General features: G+C 45.6%; 1 protein-coding gene across 4 annotated transcripts in view; it reads right to left on the minus strand.

The window, feature by feature from the left end:
* LOC127335580 (probable inactive beta-glucosidase 14) overlaps nt 1-11,180 on the minus strand; it is a 226,213-nt gene extending 215,033 nt beyond the window's left edge. The window contains exons 1-12 of one of the 4 annotated variants that reach the window (XM_051362295.2): nt 10,810-11,176; nt 10,091-10,157; nt 9,933-9,991; nt 9,765-9,840; nt 9,599-9,673; nt 9,429-9,516; nt 9,091-9,343; nt 8,845-8,960; nt 8,281-8,533; nt 8,077-8,179; nt 7,690-7,798; nt 7,005-7,377 (exon numbers count right to left, since the gene is read on the minus strand). In XM_051362295.2, coding sequence (XP_051218255.1) covers nt 7,158-7,377; nt 7,690-7,798; nt 8,077-8,179; nt 8,281-8,533; nt 8,845-8,960; nt 9,091-9,343; nt 9,429-9,516; nt 9,599-9,673; nt 9,765-9,840; nt 9,933-9,991; nt 10,091-10,157; nt 10,810-10,935 — 1,545 coding nt within the window. In that variant the 5' untranslated portion in view covers nt 10,936-11,176 and the 3' untranslated portion in view covers nt 7,005-7,157. Of the gene's footprint in view, nt 1-7,004; nt 7,799-8,076; nt 8,194-8,280; nt 8,534-8,844; nt 8,961-9,090; nt 9,344-9,428; nt 9,517-9,598; nt 9,674-9,764; nt 9,841-9,932; nt 9,992-10,090; nt 10,158-10,809 lie in introns of those variants that run through there. The other 3 variants (XR_011752527.1, XR_011752528.1, XM_071826633.1) reach the window with 3 other exon arrangements.
* Nucleotides 11,181-17,106: the final 5,926 nt, after the last annotated feature.

The raw sequence follows: 17,106 nt of genomic DNA on the forward strand, positions 1-17,106 counted from the left end.
TACGTGGAATAACAGGGACAAGTCACATATTGGTAGGTAAGAGGGACAGCTTAGACATTACTTTTTTCATGAACCAAGACACAAAGTTTATTTTTACTTCGGGAGCACCCTCTTTCAGTAGAGTCTCCAACTCCGCGCCCGTGGGATCGCGCGGAAGCCACCACTGTTCATCCGTGAATTCGCTGAAAGGATACAATAAGCATTAGACCGAGTTGAGTGTAGGTGATCGAAACTAGATACAATAAGCATTACACCATGTTACCTAATGAAATCGTGACCGCCATCGTCGTCGTCCCCCCACCACTTCCTTCATGTTCATAAGCACATAGAGCATTATGCAATCCTTCTCTTCCCTCTCCAATCTATATTTTTGTCCTTTACCAGCCTTGCCACCGGGACATTGGAATAGTTGAAGCTTGGGGTCATTCATGGGCACGTCGACATTGTAACGAGAGACCGGGTTATGCTGAGTGGGAACTTCATCAGGATAGTACGTTGTTGCGGCATCTGCCATCTCCCGAAGGCACGTTGCCTCAGCTATGCATGCTTCAATCTTGGCTTTGTTTCCAGTTATCTTCCGAATATACTTGAACTCTCTCTCAATACAAAACTGCCACCGAAACTGCACCTTTGGGCCACCCAATAGTGCCTCGTTTGCGAGGTGCACAATGAGATGTGCCATCGGAGTAAAGAAGCCTGGCGGAAAGATCATCTCCAAATTGCATAACAACTCCGGCACTTGAACTTGCAGCTTCTCAATAACCTTAGGACATATCTGCTTAGCACGTAGCGTGCGGAAGAAATGGCTCAACTCCGCGAGCACTCGCCATATTTTCTCGGGGAGATACCTCGAAGCATCACCGGCATCAGCCGCTCAATCCATATATGATAGTCGTGACTCTTGAGCCCGGTGACTTTTCCCGTCGAAAGATTGACTCCCTTGCTCATATTCGAACAATAACCATCAGGGAACATCACAACGTATTTTAGCCACTTGAATGCCTCCTTCTTTTGGATGGAATCAAGGCAGAAGTCGGCGTGCGGCTTGAACCAATTCTTTCGACGGCCAGTAGGACGTTGCATGTGTAATTTCTTGCTATCACGAGCTTCTCAACATCAACTCTAGCCTTGACATTATCCTTTGACTTCCGGGAATGTTTAGGCACGTGTGAAATAAGGACTCCGCGACATTCTTTACGGTGTGCATCACATCGATGTTATGGGGCAGTTCGAGGTCCTTGTAATACTCGAGCTTCGTTAAGGCTGCCTCGTGAGTCCAGTTGTGCGTTACACCATATCCCTCAAATTGATGGCCAGATTCGATGCGGCCGGCACGAGAGCACGTAGCTCGGCATCAACAGCTATACCATCGAACTTTGGCACCTCTGTTACTTCATGCACAACTTTGCCTTTCTTGAAGTTCTTTTGTCTTCTCTGAACGGATGCCTCCGTTTGAGGTACCGCCGATTCGTGTCAAACGCAACATACTTGCGACCCTTATTTAGCCAAAGGAACTCAAGTCGATGCTCGCACACACCGGGCATGGCCATTTACCAGCTGTACACCATCCACATGTTAGGGCGTACCCAGGCATGTCATGCATGGTATAATCGCAACCAAACTTTCATGCAGAAGTTTGTCTTCGATGCTCGGTCGTACGTCAACGTCCCGTGGTGCCAAGAGTGGTTCAAATCTTCCACAATCGGCTGCATGTAGACACTCAAGTTCTTCCCGGGTAATGGGGCCCTGGAATGATCAGCGACGAAACATGGTCTTCCTCGTCATTAGGACTCCGGGAGGAGATTGAGCGGAATTACAAACACGGGCCAACAACTGTAATTGGAATTCGACATACCATATGGATTGAAGCCATCTGTAGCTATCGCAATTCTGACATTCCGAGCATCTGCTGCCATATGGGGGTATTTTCTATCAAAGTTCTTCCATGCATTGCCATCAGATGGATGTCCCATCTTCGTCCGCCCCTGATTGTCCTTTATTCGAGTCCCCATCTTGTGCCACGTCATCTGTTTGGCGGTCTCCTCAGTCAAGTAAAGCCGCTGGATTCTTTTTATGAATGGGAGATACCGAAGAATCGACTTTGCGATCTTTGACTGCCTCACCTGACCATCCTTTCCCGTTACCTCTTCATACCTAGAGGCCTTACAAATGGGACAGTACTTGTCCTCCGCAAACTGTTTCCAGAAGAGAACACAGCCATTTTCACAACAGTCTATCCTTTGATAATCCATGTTGAGCGCCGACATGAGTTGCCTCGTCTCGTGCAGGCTTTTAGGCAGACAATGCCCTTTGGGCAACATGTTACCAGTTGTTTTCAGACTTGCTTCGAAGCCGTCACGGGTGGTGTTGTACCGGGTCTTGTCGGCTAGACATTGGGAGATGGCATCGAGCTGAGAAATCTCGGCGCCATCGTACAGAGGCGTCTTAGCAGCGGCTATCATATCATAGAAGGCCTTCGCGGCTGGCTCTGGTTCCTCCGGTTCTGGAGGTTCCTCCGGTTCTGGCGGTTCCTCCCGTGAAGGTGGCGACTCTGGCATGTGGGCATCGACAAGATCATCTAGAAAGTCTCTAACCCCATCGTACTCATTGCCATTGAGCCGCTGCCGCATCACCTCACCTCTGTCACGTTCGTGCTCATCAAAGTCGATCTGCGTGACGTAACGAGGCATATACCCATATTGCAGAAGGTGTTTAAACATGTCATCCTTTCCCTCCATTTATTGAGCGAAGGAAAGTGTCGCCCCAGTTCAAATCCGGACAGTTTCCAGCGGATTCGGCGGGGCACCGCGGGAAGCGGGTGGGATTCCCAGATGGCTTCCGCGCGCATATGGCATGTGATAGGTGGTGCGTAGGAGGTATCCTACCGCCGCGCGGAGGTCCCGCGCGATACTGAAATGCGCGCCATGTAGCTGCTTCACAAAAAAAAGCCCTTCCGGCACCCCGAAAATGGAAAAACCGTCGCCCGTGGTTCGGATTGGAAATCCGCGACCGGGGCCTTGCTTCCCATCCTAAGGCCCACGCACGTGCCAAATATGGCCTCGTTCCGACAAACTATGTGGTGAAACGGGTCGTTTCCTACTCATTTCCCCTAAAAGCCATAGAACTCCGGACGAGATAGCCCTGTTCGTGAAGGGTTCTCCAAGATAATTGCCGTATCCCACTTCCGTCTTTTGCAGTGGTCACTAGGACGCATAAAATGACGCCACGCGGCTCCGCTCGATTTTTTGGCTCCTTTTGCTTTGCCAACTGCGCAAAACGGGGCCGCCGGGACATGCGGTATGGCCGTACCGGGCGCGCGCGTGCACCCGTCCGCCAACGCGCGAAACGGAAAACATTTAGCACATAAAATGACGCGTCCTAGACCTAAAAACATTTTTCCCTCCATTTATTGAGCGAAGGAAAGTGTCGCCCCAGTTCAAATCCGGACGGTTTCAGGATTCGGCGGCACCGCGGGAAGCGGGTGGGATTCCCAGATGGCTTCCGCGCGCATATGGCATGTGATAGGTGGTGCGTAGGAGGTATCCTACCGCCGCGCGGAGGTCCCGCGCGATACTGAAATGCGCGCCATGTAGCTGCTTCACAAAAAAAAGCCCTTCCGGCACCCGAAAATGGAAAAACCGTCGCCCGTGGTTCGGATTGGAAATCCGCGACCGGGGCCTTGCTTCCCATCCTAAGGCCCACGCACGTGCCAAATATGGCCTCGTTCCGACAAACTATGTGGTGAAACGGGCCGTTTCCTACTCATTTCCCCTAAAAGCCATAGAACTCCGGACGAGATAGCCCTGTTCGTGAAGGGTTCTCCAAGATAATTGCCGTATCCCAGTTCCGTCTTTTGCAGTGGTCACTAGGACACATAAAATGACGCCACGCGGCTCCGCTCGATTTTTTGGCTCCGTTTGCTTTGCCAGCTGCGCAAAACGGGGCCGCGGGACATGCGGTATGGCCGTACGGGCGCGCGCGTGCACCCGTCCGCCAACGCGCGAAACGGAAAACATTTAGCACATAAAATGACGCGTCCTAGACCTAAAAACATTTTTCCCTCCATTTATTGAGCGAAGGAAAGTGTCGCCCGGTTCAAATCCGGACGGTTTCCGGCGGATTCGGCGGGGCACCGCAGGAAGCGGGTGGGATTCCCAGATGGCTTCCGTGCGCATATGGCATGTGATAGGTGGTGCGTAGGAGGTATCCTACCGCGCGGAGGTCCCGCGCGATCTTGAAATGCGCGCCATGTAGCTGCTTCACAAAAAAAGCCCTTCCGGCACCCGAAAATGGAAAAACCGTCGCCCGTGGTTCGGATTGGAAATCCGCGACCGGGGCCTTGCTTCCCATCCTAAGGCCCACGCACGTGCCAAATATGGCCTCGTTCCGACAAACTATGTGGTGAAACGGGCCGTTTCCTACTCATTTCCCCTAAAAGCCATAGAACTCGGACGAGATAGCCCTGTTCGTGAAGGGTTCTCCAAGATAATTGCCGTATCCAGTTCCGTCTTTTGCAGGTGGTCACTAGGACACATAAAATGACGCCACGCGGCTCCGCTCGATTTTTGGCTCCGTTTGCTTTGCCAACTGCGCAAAACGGGGCCGCCGGACATGCGGTATGGCTGCACCGGGCGCGCGTGCACCGTCCGCCAACGCGCGAAACGGAAAACATTTAGCACATAAAATGACGCGTCCTAGACCTAAAAACATTTTTCCCTCCATTTATTGAGCGAAGGAAAGTGTCGCCCAGTTCAAATCCGGACGGTTTCCGGATTCGGCGGGCACCGCAGAAGCGGGTGGGATTCCCGGATGGCTTCCGCGCGCATATGGCATGTGATAGGTGGTGCGTAGGAGGTATCCTACCGCCGCGCGGAGGTCCCGCGCGATACTGAAATGCGCGCCATGTAGCCGCTTCACAAAAAAAGCCCTTCCTAAGACCCCGAAAATGGAAAAACCGTCGCCCGTGGTTCGGATTGGAAATCCGCGACCGGGGCCTTGCTTCCCATCCTAAGGCCCACGCACGTGCCAAATATGGCCTCGTTCCGACAAACTATGTGGTGAAACGGGCCGTTTCCTACTCATTTCCCCTAAAAGCCATAGAACTCCGGACGAGATAGCCCTGTTCGTGAAGGGTTCTCCAAGATAATTGCCGTATCCCAGTTCCGTCTTTTGCAGTGGTCACTAGGACACATAAAATGACGCCACGCGGCTCCGCTCGATTTTTTGGCTCCGTTTGCTTTGCCAACTGCGCAAAACGGGGCCGCCGGGACATGCGGTATGGCCGTACCGGGCGCGCGCGTGCACCCGTCCGCCAACGCGCGAAACGGAAAACATTTAGCACATAAAATGACGCGTCCTAGACCTAAAAACATTTTTCCCTCCATTTATTGAGCGAAGGAAAGTGTCGCCCCAGTTCAAATCCGGACAGTTTCCAGCGGATTCGGCGGGGCACCGCAGGAAGCGGGTGGGATTCCCAGATGGCTTCCGCGCGCATATGGCATGTGATAGGTGGTGCGTAGGAGGTATCCTACCGCCGCGCTTTGCTTTGTTTAGGACATATGCACATGGAAACCATAGGTTTGGAATGAAATAGGCCCCGGATGAGCCGTAGCAGGAGTTTCCACATACAAATCCTGGATTTTACCAAGTGTCGGCCCATGTATGCGGAAATCGTCAACGCGGGGTACATGCAAGGTTAGACAAACCTTACATCACACTTGTACACATATGTTAGGGACAAATGCAAGTTTTCAAGCGATTCCGACGCTCCGGTGATCTGTATCTTGGGAAACCCTAGGCCGGGGACCTTGCAGATCTACCCCTATAGCTTTTTTCGTGCGAGGGTTCACCAATGGATTTTTTTAATTTCTTTGCTTTGTTTAGGACATATGCACATGGAAACCATAGGTTTGGAATGAAATAGGCCCCGGATGAGCCGTAGCAGGAGTTTCCAGCGATTCGGACGCTCCGGTGGTTTGTATCTAGGGAAACCCTAGGGGGCGGGGACCCCGCAAATCTACCCCTAGGGTTAGGGTTAGGGTTAGAGTTAGGGTTAGCAATGGACTTTTTTCCTTTGTTTTAGGTCATGTGGTGGCAAGTATGGATCCATGCTATCTAAGGTTTTCCTCCGGTTCACCCCACCGGTGAGTTCTGCCCTATACGTCCAGGACATGCCTAAGTGCCGTCAGCGCATGTGCGTGTAGCCGAAAGACCGGGGTACAACATTAGACAAACAACACCACACCATGCTGGTGGTGGTGTTTTGTTGGAGAAGAACACATGGGTATATATAGGGAGGCGAGGGGCTGAAACGGCGAGAAAAGCTGGCGGGAGAAAATGGCGGGAAAAATTGGCGGGAAAGATTGGGCGGGAGAAATGGGCGGGAAAAAGGAAAAAAAAGATGGATGCTAAGCCGACGGTGCCCCTCGGCATAGGCTAGACAGCTGACGTCATTTTGGCGGGAGGGGCGGGAGGATTCGGCGGGAGAAATTGGCTCAGCTACGCCGACGGTGGCCCTCGGCATAGGCTTCACGCCGTCAAGGTTCAGTTAGGGCATGGCCGCGGGGCGACGGGACGGGGTCGCACCCTCAACCTATGCCGAGGGCCGCCGATACGCCGAGGGCCACCCTCGGCATAGCGTGTCATACGCCGAGGGGCGCGATACGCCGAGGGGCGCTTCGAGCAGCTGGGCTGACCGGGCAGTACGCCGACGGCCCCGACATTTGGCCGTCGGCGTACGCCACGGCCGTCGGCGCAGCGCAGCATTCCTGTAGTGGTTATTATCAAATCTCCCCATCCTCATGGCCCCATCGGTTGATTGGAGAGAAGAGAAGGGAGAGAAATTGTCTGGGAGAAGGGAAGGGGCACTGGGATGTTCGAGATTGGTGGCGTGCTTATCCAATACACGAACATATCCTTCATTTATTCACACATACAGCTGCCTTGCAAGTTACAACTTTATATTGCCTGGCGTATGGAATGTGTTTCTGCAAGATGAAGCATCAAAAAAACATTTTTCCCTTTCATTCAGTTGCCAGATTCCATATGATAACCCTTTCCATCGTGCAGAAGAAAAACTCATGTGCTGATCCCGATCAGTACACGAAGCATCATGTTTACATAATAACCAGTCACGGGGAAAACAAACCATCAGTGTCTCAAGAAGAATTTCGCTGGGGTTGGGATCCATCTTGGAACTTTCTTGTCACAAGTGAACCTTTGAGGAACTTCCTGTACCATTCAGCTGATAGTTTTGGGGTCCTCTTCTGTGTCTTGAAGTCGACATGGTAGAGCCCAAACCTTGCCGTATATCCAGACGTCCACTCGAAGTTGTCAAGAAGAGACCACATAAAGTAACCACGTACATCAACTCCTTTCCTTCAATTTTTTTTGACAAGAGACACGGGCTAGTATTCAGAGAGTGAAGTAAAAGTAGCCATAATAACAATTTGGTAGCACTCCCATAACAACAGTTATAACATGAGAGAACGGAGCATCAGCAAGGTCAATCAATCATCTGGTAGGGACAACCCTGCATTGTATTGAAATCTTTTTCGCATTCTCAAGCAATGTCAAGCGATACATTGCAATGAAATGTTAGCGCGGAATATTCCAGGAACCCATCTAATATTCCAATGCATAGGTGGAAGCCAAATCTATGCATGGGGTGTCCAGAGTTGCCTACATTACCTTATCGCCGAGGCTAAAAATTTGAGGTAGCCACTTATAAAATCAATTCTTCCTTTGTCACTGGTAAAATCATTAGCACTCATGCCGATATCGCTTGCTTGAGGGTAACCTGAAAATATGAGTTAGCTTGCACATATGTCACACATATTATTGATCTGTAAGACTGTAACATTACAATAATAAGAAAGCTTCCATTAAAATTGGTTCTGACAGCATTGGAAGCAATTCTGGAAGGAAATAAGACAAATTATTTGCTTCCAAATAGAGACAATATGCTTTGATTATTTCTGAACTTGCGAAGCTTTGGCAAATAGGCAGTGTCTTACTCAAAATGAGAATACTGATTATTCAAACATCAAAAGATAATAAAGACGAAGAGAGACGCACCATTTTCTGTGATATATGTTGCTGTATTATTGTATCTTTGTTTGTAATACACGACCACATCTTCCATCCCATGTGGAACATCATAAATAAATGGCACTCCTGTCTGCATGAATGAGACTGCAATCACTATTTATTGTTCTTCTACTAACAATGTTTTATAATCTGACTTAAACACGACTTAGTATTTAGCAATCTTATGGTTACCTCTTTACCGATAAGCACCCCATCTCTTTCTGCTAAACTAACCACTCGCGCATCCCCATCTACAGGATCCAGTTCACACGGTGAAAAGATGCAGTCTTTCACATACCATGTTGAATAATGATTTAGTCCGATGAAATCCAATTTCGTAACACGCAGTTTCTTCCTCTGCTTTAATGTGAACTGAGGTAGGTTTGAACCCAATATCCTGCGCATTTCGGGAGGATAGTCACCAAGAATTATAGGGTCCAAAAACCTGTAAAAAGAATAAGGCATGTAAAGTAAAAAAAAAAGCAGTGGTACCTGAAGAATTATATTTATTTCATTCCAAATAAATAATGGAGAATAAGCAAGTCCAGTTACAGAAAAGAGAGTCCAAGTTTTCTCTCCATCCCCGTAGTGAAATAAAAATCACGATATTTCTAGATTATTTTCAGCCTGTTGACCTGTTTCTTGTATTAGACAGATTTATAATCTTTTTAAGAGCACAAATGTTCTGAATTTATGAGAAAACGAAATATCAATTATCTGTATCCACAGTTACATCCTAAAGGATAGTTATAGTACCATGGAACATTGAAGGATATAGCCCGTTCAACTGCTAGTAGGTCGATTGTGCTGTTTCGCAATGGTTCATACCATCTTGTGTAGACAGAAATTCCAATATATCCACCTTGCTTCTCCTGTGAAGTGGCATCGATATCAAGACACAATCAAAAATCTTCACTTGATGGCGTTATGTTGACAACATTATATCGAAAAGACACATGGTAATCTTGTCTTTTTATTATCCAACAAGAGTCTAATTTCTACCTGGTAGTTCTTTCTGTAAATGCTCACAGCGTTTGCATGTGAAAGTATCATGTTGTGACCTGCTATGTATGGCTCTATTGAGGAATTTCCAAAGGCACATTTCCCAAATGGCTTGGAACAACGACCAGGAGGGTACCGTCCATCCATAAAAGAAAATTTTGCCAATAAGTTAGGCTCATTCATTGTAACCCAGAATTTTACTCGGTCGCCAAACATTTTGAAGCATACTTCTGCAAAGTAACCAAAGTCCTTCCTGAGAAGCACACAGAAGGAATATAAGTTGGTTTTTTTCCCTTTGGAGAAGGAAAGTAAATTAAGATGCACAGACGAATACATACTTTATTTCGGGACTCAACCATCCACCATATCGCTCTTCAAGTTCATGCGGAGTGTCGTAATGAAATATTGTAACAAATGGTTGTATTCCTGGTTATGCATGTTGTTACCAACTAGTATGCATCAAGGCCTCAAAATTTAGCTCCTGTTGCATGTATTTTGTGTTTAATACCTTTTTGTACAAGAGCATCAATAATGGCATTATAAAATGCTACACCATCTGGATTAACATCACCAAATCGGCCTCCTGCAGCAAGGAGAGATTTTGGAGATGATCTTTATTTGACTCAAATAGTATAATCCCTTAAGAAGCAATTGTCCATGGAAGATAAACCCACTTGGCAGAATTCTTGTCCATGCTATGGAGAATCGGTATGAGTTGACACCCAAGGAATGCATCAATTCAATGTCTTCCTGGAGTAGAAGATAGCTACAGTTTATTTATTTTATATAGTATAGCTTACCTTCCATCATCAGGTTTTCTGTGCATTTTGCGGAAAACATACCATGTAACGATGGTAGTGGTCAGCAGCAATATCGCCGTTGCTTCCATCTTGAATTGTGCCTGAAAAAGGAGCACATAAGAAGAAACAAAGTTATAACAAGGTTAAAAGAAATATGTCCAGATTGAAACCACGCAGATATATGAGTTGTCATGCTTCACCTTGCTTATGAGTGAAGACATCCCAATTGCTTAGGCCTTTCTTGCCCTCCAAATATGCGCCTTCAATCTGAAGAATATACTATCAGCAACCTATAGGGTGGTTCGACAATAATAAGGCCGCGGCTTCAGCAAATGCTGTCCCTCCTCCATGGCGCCTAGCTATCTCGGCGGTAGGACAAGCACCTCTCCAGCTCTCTGCCGTGATCCGCGGTGGTGTTCAGCCACCCCCGTTGCCCAGGTGGGAGCAGAGCAGCCAACCCCGAAGCATGTACAAGTGGACCACATAGGGCTGGGTTGGAAACTCCAATCTAAACGAGACGGGTAGCTCAACAAGGTTTGGACAGTTGGATGCCCAGAGTCCAGACCCAGCCCGTTAAATTTGGATCTCGGGTGAGGCAACTGGTTGAGCTGGGAGGGCCATTCTTGTCCATATCGATGTGCAGCCACTAAGAAAATGCTAACTATAACAATCTAGATTTCTTCAGAAATGCAGTTGTTGTGCTGTTGAACAGTTAGGCAAGATCTCATGTAGTATCTGTTCTCCTCGCTGCCCTGATCGGATCGCCCAGATCGGCGGCATGCGCCCAGCTGAAGTGGTGCGTTTGGTGGTAACGCGAGCAACATCTGTCCGATTCCGGGCCAGATGTGCAGAAACGATTGTAATTTGCTGCTACTGCTACTAAATTGTCTGGAAAATAAGAGAAAGTCGGCCGGGGTACCTGGTAAGCAGAAGTGGAGGTCCCGAAGAGGAACTCCGAAGGAGGAGGGAACTGGCTGCGATCGATCGCCGACGCGCACGAGAAGAGCATGAGAAGCCACAGTAGTGACGCCGCCTTGGGCGCCATCCGTCTCCAGTTCTCCAGTTCTCTCTCTGAACTATACGAGAGAGTCCCCGGCTTCCCGCTGCTGTCTCCAGCTATCTCTCCGAATTCTGAACTACCACAGTATTCTCCAATTCTGTTGGGGAATAAATGACGCGATTATAATGCTCCCTTGGATTCGTCTCTATCTAGTAGCAGCAGTGTCGGGGTGATAGAGTTGGACGCGTGATAGAGCAGTGTCGGGGTGATAGTGTCTGTTGGGTCATGGTCAAGGTCATGCCAGCTGATCGCGTCTCCCGGCCGGAACTACCGCTGCGACGGGTGGACGGGAGAAGCCATTACATCCGTACGGTTTGTAGAAAGCACTGGCGGGGTTAGGTGTGATGAGATTTGAGCGTATGTTTGTACTCTCGACGGGGTAGGTAGACAACTTTTCTTTTCTGGAGGAAAACATCATATCTGTCGCTCTATTTCTCTTCCTTCTTCTTTTAAAAATACAAACCCAATTGCTAAGACCACCCAATTTTGTTTCTGCATGCACATGCTTTACATTTTTTTATGGCGAACTAGCAAAAGACAGGCAGACCAAACGTCCAAATAAGAATCCCCTTTTTACCTAATAACGCTGAAATCTTTTGTACTGCAGTCGTATATGGGCATGTTTCAAAGAATAGTTTTAGAAAGCAACTTCTATTATGAAAAGTGCTTTTTCGTGACACGATGTTGCAGGCCCGATTTCTAATCCAACATCCAAATCATTATCCGATTGCACCACTGTGTATGTCACACCAGATCTTTAAAGTAGATCTCATGTTGAAATGTTCGGTGAAAAGAGCAACATTATGTCACCCAAAATTAAGCTCCATACATGCTTTTCCAGCAAAAGCTTCTTATATATGTTGTTTTTATTGGGATTCGCCCACGGATCGATCACATCAAACTAGACGAACACACGCAATAAAATCTTATTGCCAAGGGCACGTGTCGTGCCCGTTCTTTTTAACTTTATTTCTGTCAAAACTTCTGGTTACAAAGATCACACAGCGCCGCGTATATATATGATACGTCTCCGACGTATCGATAATTTCTTATGTTCCATGCCACATTATTGATGTTATCTACATGTTTTATGCACACTTTATGTCATATTCGTGCATTTTCTGGAACTAACCTATTAACAAGATGCCGAAGTGCCGATTCTTGTTTCTGTTGTTTTTGGTTTCAGAAATCCTAGTAAGGAAATATTCTCGGAATTGGACGAAATCAAAGCCCAGGGGCCTATTTTCTCACGAAGCTTCCAGAAGTCCGAAGGAGAGACGAAGAGGGGCCACGGAGGGGCCACACTATAGGGCGGCGCGGCCCCCCCTTGGCCGCGCCGGCCTGTAGTGTGGGGCCCCCGTGCCGCCTCTTGACCTGCCCTTCCGCCTATAAAAAGTCTCCGTGACGAAACCCCCAGTACCGAGAACCACGATACGGAAAACCTTCCAGAGATGCCGCCGCCGCCGATCCCATCTCGGGGGATCCAGGAGATCGCCTCCGGCACCCTGCCGGAGAGGGGAATCATCTCCCGGAGGACTCTACGCCGCCATGGTCGCCTCCGGTGTGATGTGTGAGTAGTCTACCCCTGGACTATGGGTCCATAGCAGTAGCTAGATGGTTGTCTTCTCCCCATTGTGCTATCATTGTCGGATCTTGTGAGCTGCCTAACATGATCAAGATCATCTATCTGTAATTCTATATGTTGCGTTTGTTGGGATCCGATGAATAGAGAATACTTGTTATGTTGATTATCAAAGTTATGCTTATGTGTTGTTTATGATCTTGCATGCTCTCCGTTACTAGTAGATGCTCTGGCCAAGTAGATGCTTGTAACTCCAAGAGGGAGTACTTATGCTCGATAGTGGGTTCATGCATGCATTGACACCTGGGACAGTGACAGAAAGTTCTAAGGTTGTGTTGTGCTGTTGCCACTAGGGATAAAACATTAGTGCTATGTTCAAGGATGTAGTCACTAGTTACATTACGCACCATACTTAATGCAATTGTCTGTTGTTAGCAACTTAATACTGGAAGGGGTTCGGATGATAACCTGAAGGTGGACTTTTTAGGCATAGATGCAGTTGGATGACGGTCTATGTACTTTGTCGTAATGCCCAATTAAATCTCACTATACTCATCATGATATGTATGTGCATGGTCATGCTCTCTTTATTTGTCAATTGCCCAACTGTAATTTGTTCACCCAACATGCTGTTCGTCTTATGGGAGAGACACCTCTAGTGAACTGTGGACCCCGGTCCAATTCTCTTTACTGAAATACAATCTACTGCAATACTTGTTCTACTGTTTTCTGCAAACAATCATCTTCCACACAATACGGTTAACTCTTTGTTACAGCAAGCCGGTGAGATTGACAACCTCACTGTTTCGTTGGGGCAAAGTACTTTGGTTGTGTTGTGCAGGTTCCACGTTGGCGCCGGAATCCCTCGTGTTGCGCCGCACTACATCCCGCCGCTATCAACCTTCAACGTGCTTCTTGGCTCCTCCTGGTTCGATAAACCTTGGTTTCTTTCTGAGGGAAAACTTGCTGCTGTGCGCATCATACCTTCCTCTTGGGGTTGCCCAACGAACGTGTGAAATATACGCCATCAAGCATATTTTCTGGCGCCGTTGCCGGGGAGATCAAGACACGCTGCAAGGGGAGTCTCCACTTCTCAATCTCTTTACTTTGTTTTTGTCTTGCTTAGTTTTATTTACTACTTTGTTTGCTGCACTAAATCAAAATACAAAAAAATTAGTTGCTAGTTTTACTTTACTTGCTATCTTGTTTACTATATCAAAAACACAAAAAAATTAGTTTACTTGCATTTACTTTACTTTATTCATCATGTTTCCTTTTAATTTTACCACAAAAAACATACCAGTAGGACGTGGGTCTATAGTTGGGAGAAATAATATAGAAGAATTTTTCAATCATGTTAGTACTATTGAAAATTTTGAAGATAGACACTTGGTAGACCTTGCGCCTACTTATGAAATTGCTGCTGCGCATTTAGTTCGCCTGTTGGAAACTAAATTTGTTAATCTTAATCCTATAATCCAACACATGTTTTTCACACTTTTTTTCGATAAAGGATGCTTTATTACTTTTGGAAAGCAATTACATCTAGCCTCTGCATAACCAGGATGCACACAGCTGTTCAAAGAGTCTGTAACCAACAATGTAAAAGAAAAAACTAGGATATGGAAGAAGGGGAAAAGAAAGATTTTGTATTAGAAACCCTTCTTAGAGAATTTGGTGGTCTAGCAAGAGAAGCTAGAAAGGTGTTTGCTAAATTTAATATGCTTGGTTCTCCTACTAATTTTGTTAGTCTCCTTGAAAGGATGGATATGGATAGAATAAGATACACTAATAATATTGATGATGGAGGGGAGATCAAAGCACCAATACCATGTAAGCTCTTAGCTATGAATGATGCATTAGAAAATAACTATGCTTGGCTAGTTCCTGAAAATTTGTTTGATGAGAGTAGCACGCCTAAGACTAATGAAAAGGGAGATGCTGAAACTTATGTATCCAATATACTATGCCTAGTTGAGAAAACTCCACACCCCGCTGAGAATGCATCACCCTTCGATAATACTTGATACACACTTTCTGCGCCTAGCTGAAAGGCGTTAAAGAAAAGCGCTTATGGGAGACAACCCATGCTTTTACCTACAGTACTTTGTTTTTATTTTGTGTCTTGGAAGTTGTTTACTACTGTAGCAACCTCTCCTTATCTTAGTTTTGTGTTTTGTTTGCCAAGTTAAGCCGTTGATAGAAAAGTAAGTACTAGATTTGGATTACTGCACAGTTCCAGATTTCTTTGCTGTCACGAATCTGGGTCCACCTCCCTGTAGGTAGCTCAGAAAATTAAGCCAATTTACGTGCATGATCCTCAGATATGTACGCAACTTTCATTCAATTTGAGCATTTTCATTTGAGCAAGTCTGGTGCCATTTTAAAATTCGTCAATACGAACTGTTCTGTTTTGACAGATTCTGCCTTTTATTTCGCATTGCCTCTTTCGCTATGTTGGATGAATTTCTTTGATCCATTAATGTCCAGTAGTATTATGCAATGTCCAGAAGTGTTAAGAATGATTGTGTCACCTCTGAATATGTCAATTTATATTGTGCACTAACCCTCTAATGAGTTGTTTCGAGTTTGGTGTGGAGGAAGTTTTCAAGGATCAAGAGAGGAGTATGATGCAACATGATCAAGGAGAGTGAAAGCTCTAAGCTTGGGGATGCACCCGGTGGTTCACCCCTGCATATATCAAGAAGACTCAAGCGTCTAAGCTTGGGGATGCCCAAGGCATCCCCTTCTTCATCGACAACATTATCAGGTTCCTCCTGAAACTATATTTTTATTCCATCACATCTTATGTGCTTTTTCTTGGAGCGTCGGTTTGTTTTTGTTTTTTGTTTTGTTTGAATAAAATGGATCCTAGCATTCACTTTATGGGAGAGAGACACGCTCCACTGTAGCATATGGACAAGTATGTCCTTGGTTTCTACTCATAGTATTCATGGCGAAGTTTCTCCTTCGTTAAATTGTTATATGGTTGGAATTGGAAAATGATACATGTAGTAATTGCTATAAATGTTTTGGGTAATGTGATACTTGGCAATTGTTGTGCTCATGATTAAGCTCTTGCATCATATGCTTTGCACCCATTATTGAAGAAATACATAGAGCATGCTAAAATTTGGTTTGCATATTTGGTTTCTCTAAGGTCTAGATAATTTCTAGTATTGAGTTTGAACAACAAGGAAGACGGTGTAGAGTCTTATAATGTTTTCAATATGTCTTTTATGTGAGTTTTGCTGCACCGGTTCATCCTTGTGTTTGTTTCAAATAAGCCTTGCTAGCCTAAACCTTGTATCGAGAGGGAATACTTCTCATGCATCCAAAATACTTGAGCCAACCACTATGCCATTTGTGTCCACCATACCTACCTATACTACATGGTATTTTCCGCCATTCCAAAGTAAATTGCTTGAGTGCTACCTTTAAAATTCCATCATTCACCTTTGCAATATATAGCTCATGGGACAAATAGCTTAAAAACTATTGTGGTATTGAATATGTAATTATGCACTTTATCTCTTATTAAGTTGCTTGTTGTGCGATAACCATGTTCACTGGGGACGCCATCAACTTTTCATTGTTGAATTTCATGTGAGTTGCTATGCATGTTCGTCTTGTCTGAAGCAAGAGAGATCTACCACCATATGGTTAAGCATGCATATGTTAGAGAAGAACATCGGGCCGCTAACTAAAGCCATGCTCCATGGTGGAAGTTTCAGTTTTGGACAACAATCCTCAAATCTCAAATGAGAAAATTATTAATTGTTGTTATATGCTTATGCATAAAAGAGGAGTCCATTATCTGTTGTCTATGTTGTCCCGGTATGGATGTCTAAGTTGAAGAATAATCAATAGCGAGAAATCCAATGCGAGCTTTCTCCTTAGACCTTTGTACTGTGCGGCATAGAGGTACCTCTTTGTGACACTTGGTAAAAACAATGCATTGTGATGACCCGGTAGTCCAAGCTAATTAGGACAAGGTGCGGGCACTATTAGTACGCTATGCATGAGGCTTGCAACTTATAAGATATAATTTACATGATGCATATGCTTTATTACTACCGTTGACAAAATTGTTTCATATTTTCAAAATCAAAGCTCTAGCACAAATATAGCAATCGATGCTTTTCCTCTATGGAGGACTATTCTTTTACTTTCAATGTTGAGTCAGTTCACCTATTTCTCTCCACCTCAAGAAGCAAACACTTGTGTGAACTGTGCATTGATTCCTACATATTTGCTTATTGCACTTATTATATTACTCTATGTTGACAATATCCATGAGATATACATGTTACAAGTTGAAAGCAACCGCTGAAACTTAATCTTCTTTTGTGTTGCTTCAATATCTCTACTTTGAATTATTGCTTTATGAGTTAACTCTTATGCAAGACTTATTGATGCTTGTCTTGAAGTGCTATTCATGAAAAGTCTTTGCTATATGATTCACTTGTTTACTCATGTCATATACATTGTTTTGATCGCTGCATTCACTACATATGCTTTACAAATAGTATGATCAAGATTATGATGGCATGTCACTCAGAAATTATCTCGTG

Source organism: Lolium perenne, chromosome 2 (assembly GCF_019359855.2).
Source record: "Lolium perenne isolate Kyuss_39 chromosome 2, Kyuss_2.0, whole genome shotgun sequence".
Classification (NCBI taxonomy): Eukaryota; Viridiplantae; Streptophyta; class Magnoliopsida; order Poales; family Poaceae; genus Lolium; species Lolium perenne.